The sequence below is a fragment of the Dama dama genome, chromosome 5 (genome assembly GCF_033118175.1).
Source record: "Dama dama isolate Ldn47 chromosome 5, ASM3311817v1, whole genome shotgun sequence".
In the NCBI taxonomy this organism is placed as follows: Eukaryota; Metazoa; Chordata; class Mammalia; order Artiodactyla; family Cervidae; genus Dama; species Dama dama.
Window position 1 is genome coordinate 5,366,874 of NC_083685.1, and position 26,042 is coordinate 5,392,915.

General features: G+C 38.4%; 2 protein-coding genes across 3 annotated transcripts in view; one reads left to right on the plus strand and one right to left on the minus strand.

The window, feature by feature from the left end:
* The window catches only part of TTC28 (tetratricopeptide repeat domain 28), a 575,569-nt gene that overhangs the window by 137,896 nt on the left and 411,631 nt on the right, over positions 1-26,042 (plus strand). The gene's annotated exons all lie outside the window — the stretch shown is intronic.
* Positions 9,079-9,542, minus strand: LOC133055701 (small ribosomal subunit protein eS25). The gene has a single exon (XM_061140828.1). The coding sequence runs from the start codon at positions 9,518-9,520 to the stop codon at positions 9,143-9,145; it is 378 nt and encodes a 125-aa protein (XP_060996811.1). The 5' UTR covers positions 9,521-9,542; the 3' UTR covers positions 9,079-9,142.

The following is a 26,042-nucleotide window of genomic DNA, read 5'->3' on the forward strand; positions in this document are numbered from 1 at the left end:
GTCATACTGGATTAGGGCCCATCCCTATGACCTCATTTTATCTTAATTACCTCTTTAAAGATTGTGTCTCCAAATATAGTCACATTCTGAGGTACTGGGAGTTAGAACTTCAGTAATCTGAAATTCAGTCTATAATAAGAATATTTTTGACATTTATTAAGTGAATTGATTTTAATACTTTCAGCCTGTATACCTTTCCATTTTTATTATAATGCAAAGAAATCTTTCATGTTTGTAAGAATAATTATGGATGACTTTCTATTTTTATTTTTTGAGTTATGCTTTCCCCAAGCTCAGTGAGCTTAGTAATGTTTAGCTGAGGTTCTTTCTCCATTCGTCTGCAAAGATTAGATACTCACCCAAACTTGCTTAAACAGGGTGTTTCTATCAAGAAGTAAGTCTAAAGTCATTCTGATCCCAAATCCTTTCTTCATGACTCTTTAATATCTTCGTTTCCCTTGAAGCTTATAAGATAGTAAATGTTCTGAAATTTCTGATATGATGCCTTGATGTGAGTGAAATTTTCATCCATTGCATTGGATATTTGGTGGGCTTTTTTCAATCTTGAAGTTAATATCCTTTGGAATTTTCTTGAATCATTTCTTTGATGATTTCCTCCCCCTGTTTTCTTTATTCTCCTTTGCTGAGATGTTATGTAGATATTGGCACTCCTGGACTGGTAGTTTTCTCCCTTAGCTTTTCTCTTTTTCACATTTTTTTGCTTTTCATTATACTTGTGGAGAAACTTGCCTAGGTTTTATCATATTACTGTCCTCTTAGTGAACCCTTCATTTTTATTATGTATTTAACTTCAGGAGTTCTTGATTCTCTGTAGTGCATGTGTGTGTGTTTTAAGTAACCTGTCCTTATTTCATGGTTGCAGTTTCTCTTTTAATATATCTGTTGATGCACACACACCTTTTCTTTTTGTTAAAACATAATAATCTACAAAGTATGCAAAACTAAATGTATAATTTATCACTAAGTAAACACCTGTGAAACAAACCACTCAAGATAAGTCATGGAATGGAGGTTTTCCTATCCTCTGCTTTTTACCTCCCATCCCCTGTAAGAATTATTTCTTCACTGCTTGAGGCTCAAAATCTCCACTAGTAAAAGAATGAACTATACAAGTCATTCTATGTAAAGAGACTAGCGTCCATTTAGCCTATGAAATGTCATTGTACTTAGAGAAAAAAAAAAGAGTGATAGGGACATCAGGAAGAAAATAACCCAGGGTGGAGAATTGGAACATGAATGGTAGATACTATGTTTAATGTCAATTAATAAAAGAATGATATCAATATTTCTTAGTTGGTTACAGTATGGTGGTGTTTTGGTGGGCTTTAACTTGCTAAATAAGAAAAGCAGAATCTTTTAAGAAAGGTTTTCGATATTAACTTGTTCATTCATTTATCAGTCAGCCTTACATCAGTTATTAAGCATTGAAGATTCAAAAATGCTTTGAGCGTGGTCACTGCCCTCTAGAGAGTCAAAGATGCTCTCTAACCTCAAATGGATCTTTCTCTAAAAAGTAAAGTTAAGTTGCTCAGTCGTGTCTGACTCTTTGTGACCCCGTAGACTATAGCCTACCAGGCTCCTCTGTCCATGGGATTTTCCAGGCAAGAGTACTGGAGTGGGTTGCCATTTAAAGGTCAGAACACAAAGCATTAAGTTTTTACCCCAGCAAAAGAGATGTGTCTGAGACTAGCCTGGCAAGAGATTGGAATATTGTGTTAATGATCCCAGTGTTCTTTCTGAGAACACAGAAATCACTCTTCACTAATTCCAGGGTTCAGTGGATTAGAGGAAAAATCTTAAACCCAGGAAGATTAATTCAAATCCTGTATTAACCTATTTGATCATTTTACAGTATTACTAGATAATTTGTAATTAGTGACAAGCATTTAGAGTTCACAAATAATCCTGCTTGGGTGATTGCTCCCCTGTTCTGACCTTCCATGCTCCCTGTTGTTTCCAAGAGATAAATGAGCACTTTAATTACCTATTGTTCAGAAATTCTGCTTTTTCTTCACCAAATGATGCAACATCTTCCTAATCTATGTTAAGCATGTGTTTTCTCCCCAGGTCTTTTCTTCTGTTAGAGAACCCTTTCTAGGTAAGTGTGTCTTTATTTCCCATGATTTTTAGCTGTAGCATTTCAACCTGGATTAGTTCCCTGTTACGTTAGGATTTTGTTTTTCTGCATCACTAATCAAACAGTTTCTAAAGACATCTTGTCTTTTCATGTGAATTGAAGATTGAGTACTAGGAATTTCAGCACTACAATGACCCTATCCCACAAAACTACTACAAGGAAAGATAACACTTTTTGGAAAAAGAGCTATTCACACCTACCATTAAAAAGGTGAATAACAGACTGATAGACTAATAATTATTCACAGAAGTACAACTTGCCAAGCTTTGAAAGATGAAAGGATTGTTTCTCATTGAAAATGGAAAAAAAACTTCTCTCATCCTATTGAAATTTAGTGATTCATGTTGGGATAGGGTAATTTCTGTACTGAGCTTTTAAAATAGGTTTGATTTTTGAAACACATTGATTTCTCTGTTGATCTGTAAGCCTTAGGCTGAAATGTGGGGAAAATCTGCTCATTCATCTCTAGGTTTGCATCTCACACTTCTCTTATATTGTTCTCTACCTGTGAAAACCTTTTTCATTGCTAATGTGTGAGCTTTTCTCATAGCAAACCACTTCTCTGATTGTCCAGACACCAAATGAGGGTCCTACAGTCAATTTAATTTCTGAGCTAACGACTTGGAGTTAGTGCAGATCCCACAGGTTAATGGCTCAGTTTCATAAAACTGCCTCACCTCAGACACCACTTGCAAGTCCTAGTTTGCCACCTGTACTTATGATCAACTGACTATAAATAAGGGGTTCCATGACCCTTCCTGAAGGAGGAAATGGCAACCCACTCTAGTATTATTTCCTGAGAAGCCCCCTGGACAGAGGAGCCTGGCGGGCTGTGGTCCATGGGGTCGCAAAGAGTCGGACACGACTTAGCAACTCAACAACAACAACATGACCCTTCCTCATGTTTGATAATTTGCTCTTAACTGCTCACACAGTGCAGGGAAATAGTTTATGGAAGAAATGTATTGGGCAGGATACGGGGGCATGGCACAGAACTTCCATGTCCTCTCTGGGGGTGCCACCCTTCCAGTACTTCAGTGTATTCACTAACCCAGGTGCTCTCAGAGCCTTGTCATCTAGGTGGTGGTGTCATTCTATGGTGGTTTCATTATGTAGGCATGGTTGATTAAATCACCAGTCCTTGGTGATTAACTCAGCTTCCAGTGCCCTCTCTCTCCCTGGAGGTCAGAAGGTGGGCCTGAATATTCCAGCCTTCTAGACACACCTTGGTCTTTCTGGAGTCCAGCCTCCACTGAAGTGTCTAGCATGCAAAGACACTCTTCGGGAGGCACTGGAGGGTCATTGTTAAGAATTCTCACCTCCCCAAAGATGCTTTCACCACTCTAGAGATACCAAGGGTTTTAGAAACTGTGTGCCAGGGGCCAAAGACAAAGACCAAATATATATTTCTTATTGTAACACCTCCACCTTACTGAATTTTGCCCTTTTAGATGCTGTTTTAGTTTCCAGCCTCTTACAAGTTCCTTCTTGCAAATGTACCTTTTCTTTGCCCTGTTTCTTTAGGGCCAAGTATAAACTTTGTTAATATTATTTTGTTGGCAGATCCGTATTGATGTGTTCAGTTGATGCAATTATATTGGGGAATTCCACTTTCAGGTAAAAGGAGAGTTTCATTTTAAAGCAAGGGCTTGCTCGCTTCCACGTGCTCAGGTGTTTCTGTGGGATATGTTTTACATTGTCCAGTATAGTAGTCACCAGTCATGGGTAGTAGTTACTACAGCACTTGGAATATGGCTAATGCAACAGAGTTTTTCCACTTCCTTTTAATTTACCTTTAAATAGCCCTGTGTGGCTCCCGTCTCCCCAGAGGATACAACTCCCAGGGAATCTGAGAGCTTCCTTTTACTGACTCATGCCTGCCTCCATCTTGACCTCAGAGTTTCTTGCAAGTTCGCCGATGCATTTTTATAGGAGTTTTGTGTATATCTTACCTGTCACTTTTAGAAGGGTTTGTAGCATGTAGATTTCAGCATCTGTAGACTGTTTTACCACCAGAAACAGAACTAAGAAAGTGAAGGCTGTTTGAAGTTGACTGCTTTTTATGAAATCTTGAGATGGTTCTAGGTGATGTTCAAGGGTAGAATAGAGTTGAGAGAAGGATTTTAGGTTGGGGAGACTTGAACAGACTTATCAGCTAATAAAAAATTGAAGATAAAGGGGGAAGTAGAGTTGAGCAGTCAGTTCTTGAAGGAGGCAGGCAAGTAGGAGATGCTGAGCCTCCCTTTATGGATTGGGAGGGGAAAAGTAGCTTTGTTTTTTTTTTTTAAGTATTTGAATTTTTTTTGAAGCAAAAATCATATAATAGGAAATAAACTTTTTTGAAAAGATTTTTTGGCCTCACAGCATGGCATGCGGGATCTTAATTCCCGATCAGAGATCAAGCCTGCATTGTGCCCCCTGCAGTGGAAGCTCACAGTCTTAACTACTGGACAGCCAGGAAAGTCCCTGAAATGAACCATTTTAAAGTGGACAATTCAGTGGCATGTAGTTCATCCACACTGTGGTACCCCAGCCACCTCTGTCTAATCCCAGATCATTTTCACCCCCCAGAGGAGACCCTGTGCCCATTAGCCATTCTCTGCCCTGCCCTTCCCCACCCCCAACCTTTGGGCAACACTGATCTTTCTATCTTTAGACCCTGATGCTGGGAAAGATTGAAGGCAGGAGGAGAAGGGGACGACAGAGGATGAGTTGGTTGGATGGCATCACTGACTCGATGGACAAAAAAAAACAAAAGAAAAAAACAAAAAAACAGAAAAAAAAAAATTAAAGCAAGGGCTTTTGGAGATGATACTTAAAGCTGCAAGGGTGACTACTGGGGTAGATTTGGTACATTGTTTTCCACCTTGGGGCATTTTTATCTGGAGACCATGCATTATGGTTCTTTTCAAATTACACTGCATAGCTTCTTGTACTTTTACTTAATTGGCCCTCTTTACATCTTAGCTAAGCCTCTGGTTGGCCTAAGCAAAATATTGTTTTATTGTAGTGAAACACTGGTGTCTTGTGGAACCTAATGGCAAGATGTGCCAGCTAGGCCATGTGAAGGAATGAAATAGAAAGCAGTTAGAACTCAGGCAGCCGTTTTCAAAGCCTCTTTCTCTAGGGCCACATGGTCTCTGAATTAATTTCTTGTTGGTGCTGTAACAAATTACCACACACTTAGTGGCTTAAACAATAAATTCATTCTCTTTAAAAGTGTGGAGGCCCAGAAGTCTGAAAACAATTTCACTGGGCTCCAATCAAGGTGTTGTCAGGGCTGTGTTCCCTCTTAATAATTAAGGGAGAATCTGTTTCCTTGCCTTTTCCATCTCCTAGAGTTATATTTCTTGTTTTTCTGATTCACGTGGCTTTCTCCATCTTTTCAAAGCAGCATGACTTTTTTTTTTTTTTCCAGTTGTCACATGGCCTTCTCCTGTAGTATAAGTCTCCCTCTGCCTCTCTCTTATTAAGAGCGCTTACAGTTATATATAGGGCCTACCTGGATAAACCAGGATACTCTCTGCAGCTCAAGATCCTTAACTTGATCACATCTGCAAAGTACTTTTTGGGTGTATAACATTATTTTCACAAGTTTCATGGATTAGGCCCTGGATATCTTTGGGAGCTATTATTTAGTTTACCAGTCTCTAATCATTCCTTCTCTGTCTGCAGCTGTTCATGTTTTTTCTGAAGACCACCTTTCTCTGTTTTGGTATACAAGTACCAAGCATATCTAACCCATAATGGCAGTCTTAGGTCTTGGGTTCACAAGAGAATAGTTCAGACTAATAGGATAGTAGATAATAGAGTTGAATATTGATTCCAGATTCCTACAAAGCAGTTTGAAGCCCTAACTTGGTCAGATGTCCAACCCTGGTGCAGCTTCCTGTGGCCAAGAGGCAGATTCATGCCTAATAAACACAGCTTCAGACTCCCTTGGAGAAGGAAATGGCAACCCACTCCAGTACTCTTGCCTTGAAAATTCCATGGACTGAGGAGCCTGGTAGGCTACAATCCATGGGGTCGCAAAGAGTTGGACACGACTGAGGGACTTCACTTTCACTTTCAGACTCCCTATCCTATTGATGGGGTGCGGTTCTCAGAGAAAGAAGGATAAGTAGAGTACCTAAACTGAGGTTGCTGATTTAGTTATAACTAGAGACAGAATAATTGCATGTTCTTGAAAATTGTAATTGGAGTGTTTTGATTGTACCAAAATGGATGAATTCTAATAAGAAATGATAGTTTCATAATGATTTTTATCCCTTTGCTCTTAAAACCAAATGAGAGACAATCCTGCAATTGTGATCCCCCCACATAGCATCATAAGGGGTAAACTCTTACATGTGTAAAAGAGGTAGAGGAAGAAAAAAATGGTCGTCTAAAATTAGAGGAGAGATAGGACCCATAGACAGAGATTTTGCTAGCTCTGTATCTTTACTATTTATATTTCCCTGAGATTGCTGATTTAAATAGCTTTTGCCATGATTCCAATAGGTTAATCCGGTGGGTGTTGCGATTGCACCCTGGGCCTCTCCTAGTTGCATTGTGAACCTTAAGAGGCCTGCCCCCCACCCCAGCTGGCCCCTGCACCCACCATTTGTAGAGCACCTGCAGGTTTACTGAGGGGATTCAGCTTCTTCTCAGAGAGAATTGTGTCTGTAATCCCCCCAGTCACCCCCACATCTTTGAGGATGTCTTCGTTTTGAACACACCATCCAATTTTCATAGCATTCTTACTTTGTACCCTATGTCTCTAAAATAAACAGGTCTTTTCTGAGCTCTTTCAGATTACTCTTTTTTTAGGTTATGATCAAAATCCTAAGCTTGTGAATGCTTCAGGGGTATCTTTGTTTTATATCTGCTTGTCATGTATAGTTCCTAACGTGACAGTTCCGTACTAAAGACTAATTGATGGTCCATTAATTGATGGCACTTGAGATAGAAGAAAATGACCATATTCAACAGTATATTATTTGCCTAGAATCAAATTGTTACCACAGCTGCCTTACTGAATAGGCTCACATGATGTGTCTGGTTGGAGCTAGATGCCAACAGATCAATAAGTGTAGAGTTATTATAATAATTGAAAATCAGTATTAACATTTCACAAATAAAAGCTTTGGTTTGGGAATTTTTATTGGATATTTGAGAATATCAGTTATTGCTGTGAATTTTTCTTTAAAAGATGGAATAGGATTTATACTAGTAAAATATGTAATTCCTATTTTTGGTAGGGGGTGTTAATTCTTCACAAGTAGAATAAAATCCCTATTTTCAAAATTGTCTTTCTGATGTGTTCCAAGTTAAAGTGACAGTTGTCTCTTCATGTCCTCCTAATATATTGCTTAGCAACATTACAGCAGATGTTGGCATAAGTGAATATTGGATGTGAGAATGCTGATTATGGAAAGTGGGGAAAATTAAGAATAAAGGGGTTATGTTAGGAAACTGCTGAAGGGTAAGGGGTGCATCCTGTCAAAGTCTGGGCACCCATCAAGTATAGAAGATGTGGGTGCTGACCCACGAGCATATGCAGAGTGCTAGTCTCTAAAACCATCTGGCTTAATGCATTTATATGAGCAAATTAGAGACGTAAATGTGGCCATGCAGGATTAATCACGCACTGTGCTGCTCACTGCTAGTCTTAGTGCCAAATCAGATTTCACATTCTTGGTGCTCTGTATGATTTCTTTAGATTTATTACTTTTGTTTGGTATGCCATTTTTTATATACCATTGATGCTTTACAGTGGAATTTTTTGATGCCTGTACCTGCAACATGGAGGAAAGATCTCAAGGGGAAAGAAGAAACAGATCAGATCAGCATTGTTTTATATCCTTCCCTGTTTCAAATGCTTTCTAACATCTTTGGGAAATTTATTGCTGCCTCTAAGAATCTCTTGTCTTTCTCAGTATAGCCCTGTATTTTTGGCCTTTTTTCTCCCCCCACCCAGCTTTATTGAGGTATAATTGACATATAACATTATATAAAAATGTATACTGCAAAATGATTACCACCATAGGTCATATGACTACCATTGTTTTTCTTGTGATGAGAACATTTAAGATTTACCCTCTTAGCAACTTTCATTTATATAATACAGTATTATTAACTATAATCACCTGCTGTACTTCAGATCCCAGAATGTATTCATACTCTAACTTAAAGTTTGTATACTTTACATTTTTCTAGTTGATATTCTTCATGCCAGGAGCTGGGAAACTTTTGATTGAGAAAATGTAAATTGACTTGCCTGAGGTGGCAAGCTAAGTCCTGGTGTTCAGAAACAACAAAACGTGATCATCACTGAGGCAGAAATTGCTAGCTCTTCCCCAGTATTCACTTCCCTTTTTTTCCCGTAGCAGTTATTAACTGGACCTTTTGCCACCTAGAATAAAGACTACCCAAACTCATAGCTAGGGTGTATTCATAAAACTAAATTCTGGTCAGTGGGATGTAATCAGAAGTGTCTAGTACAGTTCCTAGGACACCTTTATAGGGAGAGATGTGCTTTTCTTCCTGTCTTCTTCTCCTTCCTGTTGGATGGAATGTAGATATTGGCTGGTGGTTACGTAGCTATTTGAACTGAACTGTACTGAAAGCATATATTAAAGATGAGAGAAGGCAAGATAAGGGAGTGGATTCTTGATGATAGGGACACAGTGTCAGCCTTGAACTTCTAATCTCTGGACTTTGTTTATATAGGAGAAAGTTAAATTTGTCTTAGGTAAGCCACTGTTATTTTGAGTTATCTAGTCCCTGAAGCTCAAGCTAACCCTGGCTAACATAAGCATCCTCAAATAAGACTTACTTTGTACCTATTATAAGCTTGGCTAATTGACCATTTCTAGAATTTAGATACATGCTTTTAAAAATTAAAGGTTAGCTTCTGGTTTTCTTCTCACTATTTATTTATTTATTTATTTTTCTGATTTAATAAAGTTTTATTTTTTAAAATGTACAGCTGGTGGGACCTGTTCATGCATCTTCACCAGCAGCTGGGGCATCTCCACCCTTGGTGTTTCTGGTGTAAATCACTTGAGCTCTGTGCTTTGAAACCAGTTTAATAAGTCCTTTACTAAGGAGTTCCTGAAGGGCTGCTCTGGCCAGGGAACCACGAATCTTCAGTCTCTCAGAGACGACAGCTGGAGTTATAAGCTTATAGTTGGGAACTTCTTTACAGAGTTTGTCATATGTTGCTTTGTCAAACAAGACCAGGTTATTGAGCTTGTCCCGAACTTTGCCTTTGGACCACTTCTTCTTTTTGGCCTTGCCCCCAGATTTGTTCACTGGATCTTTGTCTTTCTTGGCCGACTTTCCGGCATCTTTCTTCTTCTTGTCGTCCTTGGGCGGCATAGCGAAGACCGGAGAGCAATTGCGACCCTCTTCTCACTATTTGTATCTGACCTAATGTGTTCCTGCAATTTTCTTACATGTAGAGTTTACCCTAGTAATTGTGTTTCAGTAAGACAGCTGAAGAAGAATTTTTTCTCCCGAATGAGAGAAACCAAAGTTTGTAAACCTAAGTCAGTAACCAGAAATGTAAATCTATGATGTTTTATGGTTCTGCTGATTATATATGATCATTGGACACAGAGGCACACAATAGCAGTAAGAAATTTGGGGGAGTCTATAAAATGGAAAGCATCTGGTGTGAAGTCTATAAAAGACCACAATATCAAGTCATTTCAGATTCTTTTGTGAGTTGAAATTTGGCTTAATATAAATGGCTTCCAAGTGGTTTTGTTTCCTTCTGTTCTCAAAGAGGATTTTAAAGCAGTGAAGAGTGCTGTAGTTTAGTTAGGTAGATGTAAGAATCCTGGGAGGATCAACATCGGGTGAAATATCGTCTCTTCCAGTGCTGAAAATGAAATGGTAATAGGGTAACTTAGAGATAGTAACAGAAAAAGTAGAGATGAAATGCAAGTTCTGATACTGAGAGAGAAGGAGAGTATTTCATTTTAAATTCTGTTCTAAGAAAGATAAAAGTGTGAGGATTTTTTTTTCTCTTTTGAAGTGAGCAAATGAAGGCCAACAAAATCTTACCATATACTAATTTAGTCTTTTTCATAGATAGGGAAAATCTTTCCTAAATAAAATTGAAAAGTAAGCATCATCAAGAGACTGTAAAAGATAGACACATAATCAGGAAAATGAAGGTGCTGATATGATAAATTAGCATCTGGCTCCCTTAACCATCTTATGGAGCTACAAACATGACATGGCTTTGTTTTTCTGTAATCACTTCCTTCAACCATGTTCTGTGAAATCCCTCTTTTTGAGCAGATTTTTAGTTCCATAACTTTGTGTATACTTCAGAATATGTAAAAAATTCCTGTTTAAAGCTCCAATAGTATATCCAGTTTAAAGTTCTTCCCTTCCCCTTTGTCCAAAGCCAGTGGCTCAGGCTTCATCATGAAAAAAATTTTCCCTGTGTCTTCTGGGTCTCTAGCTCTTCTAGTGAGTTAGAGGGAAGGAAGTGGAAAGAGTTGAATGTCTCACTTCCCCCGGTCCATCTGTAGCTCACTCAGCATTGATTGTTGCAGTTTCTCTGGTCTCCACTGGCAGCTGTTCAAATACTAGTTCTCTTCTGGAGGCACACGTATGAATATTTTGAAGGGCCCTTTAGGAACGTCTCCATTGCAGTTTCTTAATATGAGAGACTAAGTTCCAGTTCTGTCACTTCCAGCCTCTCTGAGGTTCCACCTCTAGTGATACAATCTAAAGCCTCCTGCTACTGGAATCCCCTTGCCTCCAGGCAGTCTTCCTGGGTAAGGTACCAGCAAGATATCCCGTCACCTTCTATGATAACTGAATTTGAAAATTCTTATATCTTTCTTTGCCATGCCAGTTGATGGGAGTTTAACCTATTCCACTGTTGCCTCTTTCTGCTTGTTTTCTCAAATTATCAGAGCAGATCAACTATTCATTGCCTAGTAGTTCTTTTTTTTTTTTTTTTTTTTCATTTATTTGTATTAGTTGGAGGCTAATTACTTTGCAATATTGTAGTGGTTTTTGCCATACATTGACTTGAATCAGCCATGGATTTACATGTGTTCCCCATCCTGATCCCCCCTCCCGCCTCCCTCTCCACCCCATCCCTCTGGGTCTTCCCAGTGCACCAGCCCTGAGCACTTGTCTAATGCATCCAACCTGGGCTGGTGATCTGTTTCACCCTTGATAGTATACTTGTTTCAATGCTATTCTCTCAGAACATTCCACCCTGGCCAGAGTCCAAAAGTCTGTTCTGTACACCTGTGTCTCTTTTTCTGTTTTGCATATAGGGTTATCATTACCATCTTTTTAAATTCCATATATATGCATTATTATACTGTATTGGTCTTTATCTTTCTGGGTTACTTCACTGTGTGTAATGGGCTCCAGTTTCATCCATCTCATTAGAACTGATTCAAATGGATTCTTTTTAATGGCTGAGTAATATTCCATTGTGTATATGTACCATAGCTTCCTTATCCATTCGTCTGCTGATGGGCATCTAGGTTGCTTCCATGTCCTGGCAATTATAAACAGTGCTGCGATGAACATTGGGGTACACGTGTCTCTTTCAGGTCTGGTTTCCTTGGTGTGTATGCCCAGGAGTGGGATTGCTGGGTCATATGGCAGTTCTATTTCCAGTTTAAGGAATCTCCACACTGTTCTCCATAGTGGCTGTACTAGTTTGCATTCCCACCAACAGTGTAAGAGGGTTCCCTTTTCTCCACACCCTCTCCAGCATTTATTGCTTGTAGACTTTTGGATAGCAGCCATTCTGACTGGCGTGTAATGGTACCTCATGGTGGTTTTGATTTGCATTTCTGTGATAATGAGTGATGTTGAGCATCTTTTCATGTGTTTGTTAGCCATCTGTATGTCTTCTTTGGAGAAATGTCTGTTTAGTTCTTTGGCCCATTTTTTGATTGGGTCATTTATTTTTCTGGAATTGAGCTGCAGGAGTTGCTTGTATATTTTTGAGATTAATCCTTTATCTGTTGCTTCATTTGCTATTATTTTCTCCCATTCTGAAGGTTGTCTTTTCACCTTGCGTATAGTTTCCTTTGTTGTGCAAAAGCTTTTAAGTTTCATTAGGTCCCATTTGTTTATTTTTGCTTTTATTTCCAATATTCTGGGAGGTGGATTGTAGAGGATCCTGCTGTGATTTATGTCAGATAGTGTTTTGCCTATGTTCTCCTCTAGGAGTTTTATAGTTTCTGGTCTTATATTTAGATCTTTAATCCATTTTGAGTTTATTTTTGTGTATGGTGTTAGAAAGTGTTCTAGTTTCATTCTTTTACAAGTGGTTGACCAGTTTTCCCAGCACCACTTGTTAAAGAGGTTGTCTTTTTTCCATTGTATATCCTTGCCTCCTTTGTTGAAGATAAGGTGTCCATAGGTACATGGATTTATCTCTAGGCTTTCTATTTTGTTCCATTGATCTATATTTCTGTCTTTGTGCCAGTACCATACTGTCTTGATGACTGTGGCTTTGTAGTAGAGCCTGAAGTCAGGCAGGTTGATTCATCCAGTTCCCTTCTTCTTTCTCAAGATTGCTTTGGCTATTCGAGTTTTTTTTATTTCCATACACATTGTGAAATTATTTGTTCTAGTTCTGTGAAAAATACCATTGGTAGCTTGACGGGGATTGCATTGAATCTATAGATTACTTTGGTTAGTATAATCATTTTCACAATATTGATTCTTCCAATCCATGAACATGGTACATTTCTCCATCTATTTGTGTCCTTTTTGATTTCTTTCATCAGTGTTTTATAGTTTTCTATATATAGGTCTTTCATTTCTTTAGGTAGATATACTCCTAAGTATTTTATTCTTTTTGTTGCAATGGTGAATGGTATTGTTTCCTTAATTTTTCTTTCTGTTTTCCAATTGTTAGTGTATAGGAATGCAAGGGATTTCTGTGTGTTAATTTTATATCCTGCAACATTACTGTATTCATTGATTAGTTCTAGTAATTTTCTGGTAGAGTCTTTAGGGTTTTCTATGTAGAGGATCATGTCATCTGCAAACAGTGAGAGTTTTACTTCTTCTTTTCCTATCTGGATTCCTTTTATTTCTTTTTCTGCTCTGATTGCTGTGGACAGAACTTCCAACACTATGTTGAATAGTAGTGGTGAGAGTGGGCACCCTTGTCTTGTTCCTGACTTTAAGGGAAATGCTTTCAATTTTTCACCATTGAAGATAATGTTTGCTGTGGGTTTGTCATATATAGCTTTTATTATGTTGAGGTATATTCCTTCTATTCCTGCTTTCTGGAGAGTTTTTATCATAAATGGATGTTGAATTTTGTCAAAGGCTTTTTCTGCATCTATTGAGATAATCATATGGTTTTTATCTCTCAATTTGTTAATGTGGTGTATTACATTGATTGATTTGCAGATATTAAAGAATCCTTGCATTCCTGGGATAAAGCCCACTTGGTCATGATGTATGATCTTTTTAATATGTTGTTGGATTCTGTTTGCTGGAATTTTGTTAAGGATTTTTGCATCTATATTGCCTGCTGCTGCTGCTAAGTCGCTTCAGTCGTGTCCTACTCTGTGCGACCCCACAGACAGCAGCCCACCGGGATCCCCAGTCCTGGGATTCTCCAGGCAGGAACACTGGAGTGGGTTGCCATTTCCTTATCCAATGCATGAAATTGAAAAGTGAACGTGAAGTCGCTCAGTCGTGTCCGACTCTTCGCGACCCCATGGACTGCAGCCTACCAGGCTCCTCCATTCATGGGATTTTCCAGGCAAGAGTACTGGAGTGGGTTGCTGTTGCCTCCTCCAATCTATGTTGCCTAGTAGTTCTTAAAGTGTAGTCTTTACAGCAGCAGCAGTGTCACCTGGAAATTTGTGAGAGATGTAAATTCTTCAGCCTGATGGGGCCCGTTTATCTGTATTCTAATGTGCTTCAACAGTTGGTGGGATATCCAAATGGTGAATGAGTTTCTCTTACTACAGATATTCTCAATGATTATTATTGTATTTTGAAAGTAATATAGCCATTATAAGTTAGTGGAGGTAGCGCATGCCATGTCATAGATGTTCTTTGGGTTGGAGAAACAAGTTACAGGTCCATATGTAAAGTGTTATCTCATGTGAGTTGAAAAAAATGTTTGAATATGCATGGATGAGTTCAGGCAGTAATGGGCAGGAGGAGTTAAATTTTTTATCTTGTAGTCTTCTTTATTTTGTAGTCTTCTATCTGTTCAGATTTTACCATAATATATTTTAACTTTATAGTTACAACTAGTTTAACAAAAAAGTATCTCACCATAATCACCCTTTACCTGTGACCTTATCTCTGGACTTAAACATCCTAATTTTAAAACCTTCATGTTAATATATTTCAACTCTGACCTGGCTTCTTCATTTATTCAGCTTTTACCCTGATAATCTTAGCTGTATTTCCTTTTAGGGTCTCATCAGAGAGCTATTATTTTCCCATATAGTCTGAGGTTCACTTCTGTATTTGTTTTGTTTTATTTTCAATTTTTTTTTATTGTGGTAAAACATAGTAACAGAAAATTTGTTGGTATTTAATCCTTTTTTTCAATGAACATATTCCTCCACCTCCCTGTTCCTCCTCCACAGAACAAGCAACATTTCCTGAAAGGATAGCCTTGAAATTTATAGCTACAACCAAGTCTGGGCTGTTTGAGAGCAGAGGACAATCCAGAACAGAAGATACACACAGAAGATCAGAATCAGATAATATATAGGTCAGGTATCAAGTTGTTCATGAGGGCGAGAGCCAGGCTTTGGGTGAGATTTCTGAGTATTCAGAGACAGGGAAGAAAAAATTTGGATAAGGAGTAGGTGCCAAGTGATTAGGACTCAGTTTAGGAGATTGAGGATTAAGCATAAGATAATTGATTGCATTGCTAATATGGAACAACAGCAATAACAAGAAAAGAGCTTGCTAATCTATATTTTCTGCAAAAAGCAGAAGCTGATCTTGGAGTATGAGTGGACTTGACCTGACCTGGGAGAGGTAAGTAGGTGGCACTTTGAGAGAAAGGTTGGAGGGCAAGGCAGTTTGTGTCAGGTTCCACTTACTTTCTTTAGACTTTGTATTAGAAAAAAAGAGTAAGATCTTTGGAGTAGGAACATAAAAACTCCCAAGCTAAACCACTTACCACTTCCACCTCCCTCTGTCAAAACACACACACACACACACATCTACAGGTAGGAGATCTTTGTGTCTTTGGTGGTTGTGTTCAATAATCTTTTACTGGGATACATGATGCATTAATGACCTGATGAAATAAGACTACACTTTTATTAATAAGGTAAATATTTCAGTATTACCTTTTAGAAACTGACTTTTAAAAAAGATTAAAGCCTCTTATTTAGTAACATATCTTTTGATGTTTCTGTCTTTACCAAATCCTGGTTTGTATTAGAACTTCTATTTCTGGGGAGATTATTGAGAAAGTTATTGAAAAATAGGTTTAGATACATCTGGAATTTTTCAAATTGTCTCACCCATTTCAGTAGTGTTTAGATAAAAGTTTAAATGAAGTCCATACTATCTTCAAGCTAAAATCTCCTGGGTTTTGCTTTTTGGATGAATTCGTTATCTTTCTTCCCTTCCTCCTTCCCTTTCATCCTTCCTTTGTCTCAGTCCTCAGACCCAGGTCCCTTATCCATTTAAATGCATTTTTATTATTACTTTGAATTTTACTCTAAGCTTTTTGAGGTAAAACTTTAAACAGGGTTTTATATAAAATTAAGGCAAAAATATTTTATATGTAGAAACATTTATATATAAATTTATATATAAATATAACATACTTTGGCCACCTGATGCGGAGAGTTGACTCCTTTGAAAAGACCCTGATGCTGGGAAAGATTGAGGGCAGGAGGAGAAGGGGACGACAGGGGATGAGATGGCTGGATGGCAGTGGCATCAGCGACACAATGGACATGGGTTTGGGTGGACTCTGGAAGTTGGTGATGGATAGGGAGGCCTGGCGTGCTGTGGTTCATGGGGTTGCAAAGAGTCGGACATGACTGAGCAACTGACTTGAACTGAACTAATAACATATTATATGTTATATATGTAGAAACATTTTATATGTAGAAAGTCTAAGTAAGTTGACTAAGATATAGAATAAGTGAGAATACAATAAAATAAGTAGCATTACACTTGGCAGGTATGAAAATTGTGACTGTTACTTGTCATTAAGAACTGACTACTTCAGGAAGCAGAGTTTTTTTTTAAGATTTCTTTTTCTTCAATTGGAACTGATTCTGACACAGAATAGTCACTGCATTTTAGGATTGGAATTTAAAAATCTTATCTTTGAGTTGGTGATGCTAAAGTTGGTGAGAATTATAGGAAACAACCTTTCCACCTGCTTTTTGGAGGCAGTCAGAAAAGTTTGGGTACAGGTTTTTTTTTTTTTTTAATAGTTTATAGTCATAGATGAACTGTATTAGGCTAGCATATGTTGTTATAAAGGTTAGTTTCATCTTTATTTGGCCTTTTTAGCTTTGTTCTGTTTCATTGGCTCTAATGTGTCTAAACAAGACACCATATAGAGCCATGGTGTTCTTAGTAGAATAATGTGAAATATTGACACATTTTATCTTTCAGATGCTCTATAGATGATAATTATAGAAAATGGTTACAATAAATTAATACATCAGCACATGTCCATGAATAAAATAACTCATTCAACCAAGAATGTTGTTGATCTGTTCTGTCAACTTTCCATGCTGACATCAGTCTGCTGATTTTTTATTTTTGTTGTCTGGTGCTGGAAGGAATATGATAGCTTATGCCAAAGAGTTAAAAATTTATGAGAGGAAGAGTTTTAAATAAAGAGAATTATATATTAACTTAAATTTTCTGTGAATTGGGGAAAGCTGATCACTTGTTTTAAAAAATAAGCTTTATTGTGATACTTTTTACATACCATAAAGTTTACCCTTTTAAGAGTGTAGAATTTAGTGGTTTTTCTTTTACTCACTAAGTTGTGCAACCATTATCCAATTCTAAATCATTTTCATCTCTCTCCAAAGAAATCCTGTACCCATTAGCAGCCATTCTTCCTGTCTCCTAACCACTCCCCAACTCCCCCTCCCCTATCCACCCCCCCCTCCCCCGCCTGACCCTGGCAACCATTCACCAGTTGACTTTCAGTCTCTACAAATTTGCCTGTTCTGGACATTTTGCATAAATGGAACCGTACAGTATGTGTCACTTTCTTTTTTAGCAGCAGAACATCTGAATCTAAGTCTGGAAACAGTATTCTGACCAAAGCAAATTTGAACAAAACTTCAATAATGTTTCTAGACTGGATTTGTGTAGCATCCCAGGAAGTGGATTTTGATTTGATGATAGATTTGATTTGATTTGATAATAGATTTGAGGATGATAGATTCATCAGCCCAATGAATGGAGCATTTCAAGGAGGTGCTCTTTTGTTTAGAATTATTAGTGTTGTAAGAGGGAGGACTACCTAGTAGAAATGTGAACATGAAAACACTTTAAGATACTAAATGAAAAAGGAAAATAATTTGAAATATTGTTTGTACATTTTGGTTTAATCTTTAAACCTGCTTTGGTAGTTATTTGCTATTCAACCTTTGCCATTTACAATGTATAGCTAATCCCAGCTACTAACGTGGACAGTCATCTTTTGCACTGTGTCCTATATGCAGAACACTTACCAGTAATTGTGTTAGATGATAAGAGTGTTTCTGTGGGAGGTGGATTTTCTGAAATACCTTTCATGCAAGTTAGTTTTTGTCTTATATATGCGTTCAGAATAAACAGAAAATTCTTTATGATCTTAACTGCTGTTCCTTGATTTGGTAATCAGTGGCCACCATAGTGGCCCATTCACGTACTCTTGAAGTAGGAAGAAAAAGCCCTGTCTTGTTTTTATATCAATGGCCAGAGAGACAGCACTTTAAAAAATTAGCATATGGATGTTTTGACTATCTCACTTAAGACAGCCTGTCAGTTTGGCAGCTCTGAGCCTGTTATTTCTGTGTCTTCTCTTTTCTCATTTTCATGTTTTGACAAATAAGATGGTACTTTTGACAAGTGATTTGTACTTCATCTAAGGTTTTCTAAGTGTTTTTAATTTATTTATTAAACTATCTAAAGATCATTTTATCCACCCATTTTTAGGTAACATAAGATTCTCTTTAATATAAATGAAGATAGAAAGTTAAATTCACTGATTCATTGAATGAATATTTAATGAGTACTTAATATGTGTTGGTACTTAATATCAGTACTTAATATCTGTTTGAAGTACTGGACTTAGAGTGGTGAGCAATACAGATACTACTCTCTAGACCTTAGAATCTGTTGGGTGACATAGTGGTCAAATGAGTAAATAATGCATTTTCAAACTGTAATATGTGGATGTGGCTTGAAGAAAACAAAGTAAGAGACTATATAGTGAATTTGGGATGGGGAGTTGATTTTGTTCAGGAGAACTCCCTGAGGACTTGCTATTTATATTTGAAAAGAGACTCAAAATATTGAGAAAGAATACCTACTCTGGAGGAAGAGATTTCCAGGCAGACATAACTGTAACCACTGAGGTCATGAAGGAAGCATAAGAAGGCAGGTCTGGCCACAGTTAAAGAAAAGTATGGTAAGAGATGAGGGTGAAAAGTAGAGGCTAGATAATGTAGGACCTTGCAGGACATGGTAGAGGCTTTGTATTTTTACACTTTGTGCAAAGGGAAGCCTTAAGCTGTTTTCAAATGGGGAACTGTATGATCTAATTTATATTATTGAAAAATCACTTTGGCTTCCCTGGTAGCTCAGCTGGTAAAGAAACCGCCTGCAGTGCAGGAGACCCTGGTTTGATTCCTGGGTCAGGAAGATCCCCTGGAGAAGGGAACGGCTACCCACTCCAGTATTCTGACCATGGAGAATTCCATGGACTGTATATAGTCCATGAAGTCACAGAGAGTCAGACATGACTGAGTGACATTCACTTTCACAGAGAGACTGGATCACAGGAGGCAAAGTAAAGCTCTTGTAGTCGTCCAGTTGGTATCCATGACTACTGTGGCTAAAGAAGAAGGGGTAGAGGTGCTGCGAAGTGGCAGGATATGAGTTAGAATTTGTAGGTAGAAAGTTGAGGACTTGTTAATGGGTTAGATGTTGAGGGCAAGCAAAGGAGCCAAATCCAAAGTAATTGTTTTAATTTTTTGGCCTGAGCTGCTAGAGGAATAGAGATGCCATTAACTGAGATAAAATAAAGAATGAAGAATGACCAGATTACTGGGGGGAAATCAAGAGTTTTGTTGAGATGTCTGAGATGTTCTGTTAGATGTCTTAGTGAAGATGTTGAGTGGGCAGCTATTCATATAAGTCTGGAGCTCAGAGAGGTAGGAATTTGGTGTATAAATATGGATGTCATCAATTAAGAGGTGATATTTAGAGACTTGGGGCTATCTGAGATCTGAGGGTGTACTTATAGGCAGAAGACTCTGCCTTGGAGCTCTCTAGCATACATGCATATCTCTTCATTCCTATATGTTCGTGCAAGAAAAGCTTGTGTGCCCATACAAAGTCAAACCTGTCTATATGAGTCAACCACAGTTCTTGGTTACAAGTTAAAGTCGTTCAGTTGTGTCTGACTCTTTGCAACCCCATGGACTATACAGTCCATGGAATTCTCCAAGCCAGAATACTGGAGTGGGTAGCTGTTCCTTTCTCCCGGGGATCTTCCCAAACCCAGGTCTCGAGCATTGCAGGCAGATTCTTTGCCAGTTGAGCCACCAGGGAAGCCCAAGAATACTGGAGGGGGTAGCCTATGCCTTCTCCAGCAGATTTTCCTGACCCAGGAATCTAACTGGGGTCTCCTGCATTGCAGGTGATTCTTTACCAGCTGAGCTACCAGGGAAGCCCTTGGTTGCAAGTTTAACGGAAAACAGTTGTGACTGTTTTAATTCAAAGGTACATGGACTTCAGCCATAATGGGTGCGCAGCAACTGCTACATCCTGGAGCTGGATGTTGTAGGTCATGATGCGCTCCCTGGCACCAGTGCCCACAGTAGCTAGATGCTGCTGTGGGTCCTGCCAGAGTAAGTTCTCTCTCTTACTGTTCTTTGAGTCACTTGCTTCACATTCAGACTTTTGGCAAAGAGCTTTGCCAGAGATACTATGTTTTCATCCCAATTATCAGGTGATAGATATCAAGTAATTATCTGACCTTTTGTTACTGCCATGAGAGATACTTCCTACATTCCACCAAGACTCAGATAATGGGGAATTCCTCAAACAGAGGCTAAGTTCAGATACCAGGGAGTTCAACAACTACCAACACACAGGTGTCCATTTTGTGAGTGTGATCTATTTGGTTGCTTCTTAATTACAGAGCCTGCAACAAGTCAGTGCTTTCAAATGGACTTCAAGAGTAATATTTTCTTCTATTGACTTTCTTCTCTCATAGCCTTTATCCTGCCATAGAATTGAAACGAGATTTACTTTCCCTGTGTTCCTTATAACCATAACCAGAGAAATTATAGCCTCTTTTAGTTAAAAACACACAAGTAAATAAGCCCCCTGTTCAAGCTTCTTTATTATGTTAAATTTAACATAATAAAACACTGCCCCTGCACATTCAGGTTTCCTTTAAGAAGGTTAATAAACCCAAAGCTGTATGTTCTGCCCCAAGTATCTGACCACTGAACTGACTCCAGATAAATCCTATAAATTCTAAGTAAAGATAACATATGCTGAAATTTTTCCCAGATTGATAAATTATATAGCACCAATTATGCATGCTCTAATACTATGGCTACCTGGTAGAGAGAAGTAACAAAATTGTAGCCCAGAATATTATAGTCCATTGATCTGACCTATATGAGAAAATTGTAACACAGTCACAGAGTCATGGTATTCTTAAGACAGAAGATTCATTATTTACCAAAGAGATAAAGTATTTCCAGGCTAGTACCCATGTCCTTTAATTGAATGCTGGACTTTTTCATTGAGTGGTAGATTTTGTTGTCTTCCTTCAAAGAGTATTGAATTTCATTCTGCCAAATAGTTAAGTTACTTGTACATTAAATGTGCTTTTTTCAAGACTTGTTTTTAAACTTTGTCAGGGTAAGTTTATAATATTCTTTAGTGTAGTTAGTTTCTTCTATTGAGAAATGACTCTTTTGAGGTCTCTACTGAATTCTCCAGGTATTCCGTCTACTCTAGCTATTGGAACTTAAAAGACTTACAGCCCTAGAGAGTTCTGACAGTTGTTCATCTTACAGCTTTCCTTCACTTAGCCTCACAGAGTTTTACCCTATTTTGGGCAACTTTGTATTCATCCAAAACTCAAGAAGGCCTCTGCTGATTTCTAGAGAACCATGTCCACCTTACCCACTTAGAGTTCATCTTCTTCATGTCTCTGCCCTGAATGTTCCAGCTTCCTTGGCATCCTCAGACTCTGACTCCTCAAGACCATTGTGCTATGCTTGGGATGCCTTTCTTCCTCTGTGGTCTGGAAAGTGCCTCCAGGCAGAAATCCAGGGTGATCACAGGGGTTACCTCATTTGTTTTGCTTCTCTCAAGGTTTATGGACTATGTGCATATTGTTGTCTGAAATAGTACAAAAGCAGTGTTTTTCCTGTATTTTATCCAGCTTCTGGTTATGCTAGGAGAGTACGCCCGGTCCCAACTGCTGTGTCACGAACAGAAGCAGGTCTCATTAGAAAAATGACTTTTACCACTGAAATACATGACGGTTAGTTCTGACAGTTTGTGGCCCTTAATATATAGTCAATACAAAACCCTTGGTATGATAAGGAGAAAAAAATCAAGTCAGGGTTAGCATAGTAAAACAACAACAGTAACAAAAACAGTAAACATACAGCATTACATACAGGATATATTATATATATATGTGTGTGTGTGTGTGTATAATTACATATATAATTTAAAACTCCCAACAACCGCACTTTGCTCTTATTATCTCTATTTTACAAAGTTGGAAATTGAAGTACAGAAAAATGAAGTGACCCAAGGTCAGATAGCTAGTTGGTGGATCTAGAGTTTGAACCAGGCATAATTAGCCAAATAAAAAGTGCTGCTTCAGGAAACTGGGCAGGTGTCCCACCCATCCCAACTGAGCAGTGATATTGTATTTTTTCTTTTTTCACCAAAGCTTTATACATGTCATCATTATGTGAATGAACTACAAACTCTCTATAGCTATAGCTGTAGATACAGATATATATCCTTAACTCCAGGTAGTACCTCCACCTGCCAAGTTTACATTCCTGTGAATATCTTATCACTACCTTAGACCTATAAGTCTCAAACTGAATGTAATACCTACCTGTTCTTTCTGTGATACATACCTTAGTTAATGGGATATCTCTTTTTCTAAAAGATGGTGAAAAATTTAGGGATCATCTTTAAATCCTTCCTTCTCTGTCTCTTTCATGTAACAACTTCCTGTTTTTGTTGTATGTGTGTTAGTCACTCAGTTGTATCTGACTCTTGGTGACCTCAGGACTGTAGCCTGCCAGGCTCCTCTGTCCATGGAATTCTCCAGGTAAGAATACTGGAATGGGTAGCCATTCCCTTCTCTAGGAGATCTTCCCAACTTAGGGATCAAACATGGGTCTCCTGCATTGTAGAGAGATTCTTTACCATCTGAACCACCCTGGAAGCCTAGGCCATGTTTTACTTGTGGAATGTCTCTCAAGAAGGTCTTTCTCTGTTTCTGCTGCCCTAATTCAAGACCTCTTCGTCCCTTACTGAGCTATTGCAACAGAAACTTCTTTGGCTTTCCTTTCTTTATTGTTCTCATGTGCTTTTCTGTCTTTCACAGTATACTTCCAGAGTTAGCATGAAACTCAAATAGATTTACTAATGGCTTAATTAAGAACCTGTGCTGCTCACCCTTGTATTCTAAGTCAGAAGTTAAGAACAAGACTTGAGAATATGACTCCAGTTTCCTTTCTTCTAGCCGTGATTCTTTGGGAATTATTTGGGTGTTAACCCGTTAGTCTTAATTTTCTCTTCTGTAAAATGGGCGTAATGATAGTTCCTCCTCATAAAGGTGTTAAGAAGAATCAACAAATGAAAACATATACATATAAAAGACTTCAGTGCTTAGTACATACTCAATAAACGATAGTTATTATTGTTAAGGTAATAGCATTCACAGCCCTCTAACCTTAAGTACACTATGCCTTGCCTTGTGCTATATGTTTCAGATCAATAAGATGACTTACTGATGTGGTCCGTGTTTTCAAACCTCCATGTTTTGGCTCATGCTCTGTTCCTTCAGTCTGGCACGTTCTTTCCCCAACCTCTTCTCTGCTTGCTGAAAGGATACTGTGGCACCTCTCCAGTAAACCCTTTCTTAGTTACAACAGTCAGAATTAATTACTCTTTAGGGCTCTCATAGTCTTAATGAGAGAATATGCCCTTAATTATTTCATCTTCTAGCACTTAGCTTGCTCTAAGAGCTTGGATTCTTAAAGTCAGATGAATGGCAAGATCAGTAAGGGTTAGCTGCTATTGTTATTGTTATTTTTTATTAGTTGTGTACTTGTCTTCTCCTTCAACCTCCACCAGACTGCTCTGTCTCAAGGGCAAAAATCATCTGATTTATTTTTGTCTCCTTTCATAGTACCTAGTAGAGTCCCTTGTGTAGAATGAGTACTCAGTCTGATCTTGGTGAGGCAACAATGAGCTATGATATGAAGCAAAGCTCTTAGTTCCCTGCCCAGGAATTGAACCTGGATAGTTTGGATGAGAACCAGGAATCCTAGTCACCAGACCAGCAAAGGGCTGGAGGCTAGAAACTATTTTTCCCTGGATTTTTACCCCCAGTGAAAAATGCATTTATCATAGAGGCAGAAACTGTAAATGCAGGTACAAAGTTTATTACTAGAGACATAGCACAACAGCAAGTCAGAGAGCACACAGAGGAATGGTTAGTTTAGTTAAGACAGAAGCAAGGCAGAGACGCACACCTAGACAGAGAGGGTGTAGGTTTCCCCGCTAGTGAGGAGGAGCTGGAGTAACAATATGGTAAGTCATTTATATAGGTCAGTTCTTCCGGCTCTTTGTCTTCTTTCAGGCCAATTATCTGGTTTCTTTCTCTTCACCTGACGTATGCTGGGACCCTCCCCTGGATGGGCACACATCCCTCAGCCAAGATGGATCTCAAAGTGAAGGCTTCTGGGAGGAGCACAACTTAATAAGGCCTTGACTTTTGACCCGCAGGGAGCCTTTCTGTGTCTGTGTGGTGTTTCCCTTGTCCCCAAAGAGTGGGGAACAGAGATCCTTTAATTCTTTACTCAAACAGGGGTTTACCCATCTTTGTTCTTGCTGTGACTATTACCTTGACTACTGCATGACTATTACCTTAAAGTGTTTACAAGAGACAAATACTGGCTATTTACCCTATTTCTGTTGTTACTTCTATTTCAGAGAGTAAACAGGAGGGTGATTGTAACTGCTTTAACTGGAGCCCACCGTCTCTTGTCTCAGAAAATGCTAATAGTTTGTATCCAGCCTGAAGCCCACTTCTTTGTGCCCCATGAAATGCAAACAGGAGGCCAGTTATAAATGTCTAACCTGGAGCCCATCCGTCTCCTACATCAGTATGTGTTGAATTTACAGGATTGTGCTTCAGTTTCTCTGACACTGTCTGACATAGTGGAAGGAAGCAAGGTGGCTAAGGTTAGAGGTGGTTCTCCCTGGAGGTTGTAGAGTGTACTTCCAAGGAATGGGAGCATGGTTCTACATCTACTTGGTTGTGTGGCAGAATTCTTACTATATAACAGGTTAAATTCTCTCTTTTTCTTTCTTTCTTTCTTTCTTTTTTTTTTTTTTTTAAAGCAAAGCAAGGCCTTTAATATTCTGAAAGCACCCAGTTGTGTGAAGTGTTATTAATGATTGGCTTCCCAGGTGGTACAGCGGTAAAGAATCTGCCTGCCAGTGCAGAAGATGCAAGAGATGTGGGTTCAATCTCTGGGCTGGGATGCTTCCCTCAAGTAGGAAATGGTCACCTGCACCAGTATTCTTGCCTGGAAAATTCCGTGGAGTCTGACAGGCTCCATGGAGTTGCAGAGAGTCAGACACAACTGAGTGACTGAGCACATGCAGATCACTAATGAGGCCACATTTTTTGGTCTCAAATATACTTCTACCTTTGTCCCTTTACTTTCCTAATGTCTCTTTAGATACTTGAAAATAATTTAGAGGTCTTTGGGAAAATTAATGTATTTTCCAAATACTGTTTCACATTGAGTTTATTATTCTAAAACACAATAAATGTAAATAACTATGATACTAGCTTTTCCAGGCATTTACCCTGTGATCAGTGTCAGACATATCACTCCTTAGGAAATCTTGAAGAAATTCACAACAATGAAAAAAGGTGTGTTTTCTCCATTCATTTCCTCTTTCTTGCTTTTGTTCAGATTTGAATAGACAAGTAGTTATTGAGGAAAACACTATTTTAATAGACTGTTTTACAGTATCTGCTTTTAGGTAAGTGATTTGCAAAGTGCTGTGGAGTTGTACAGATGCCTTTTAGTAGCTGCGTATCTGAGAAATTGTGTTCTTACTGTTTGACACTGGGTCTTTCAAACAATAAGCTGCACTGAGTTGTGTTATCTTGGTAGCTCCATATAAGTAATTTCCAAAGGAGAAGGTATACTGGTATGATAGTAATTCTATAAATATTTCAGGTAAATTACTAAATCAGTTTGGATTAAGCAAAATAAATAAAGGCACAAAGAAAAAAAGCAAGGTGATTAAAGATTGTATTCATATTTATAGGCTTATAGGTAATGGTCCTCTATTGAGTGTTGTGCTGTGATAAGTCGCTGCAGTTGTGTCTGACTCTGTGCAACCGTATGGACTGTGTAGC

Excerpts from the sequence above, each read along its gene's own strand:
- LOC133055701 (XM_061140828.1), bottom strand. The coding sequence starts at position 9,520 with ATGCCGCCCAAGGACGACAAGAAGAAGAAAGATGCCGGAAAGTCGGCC.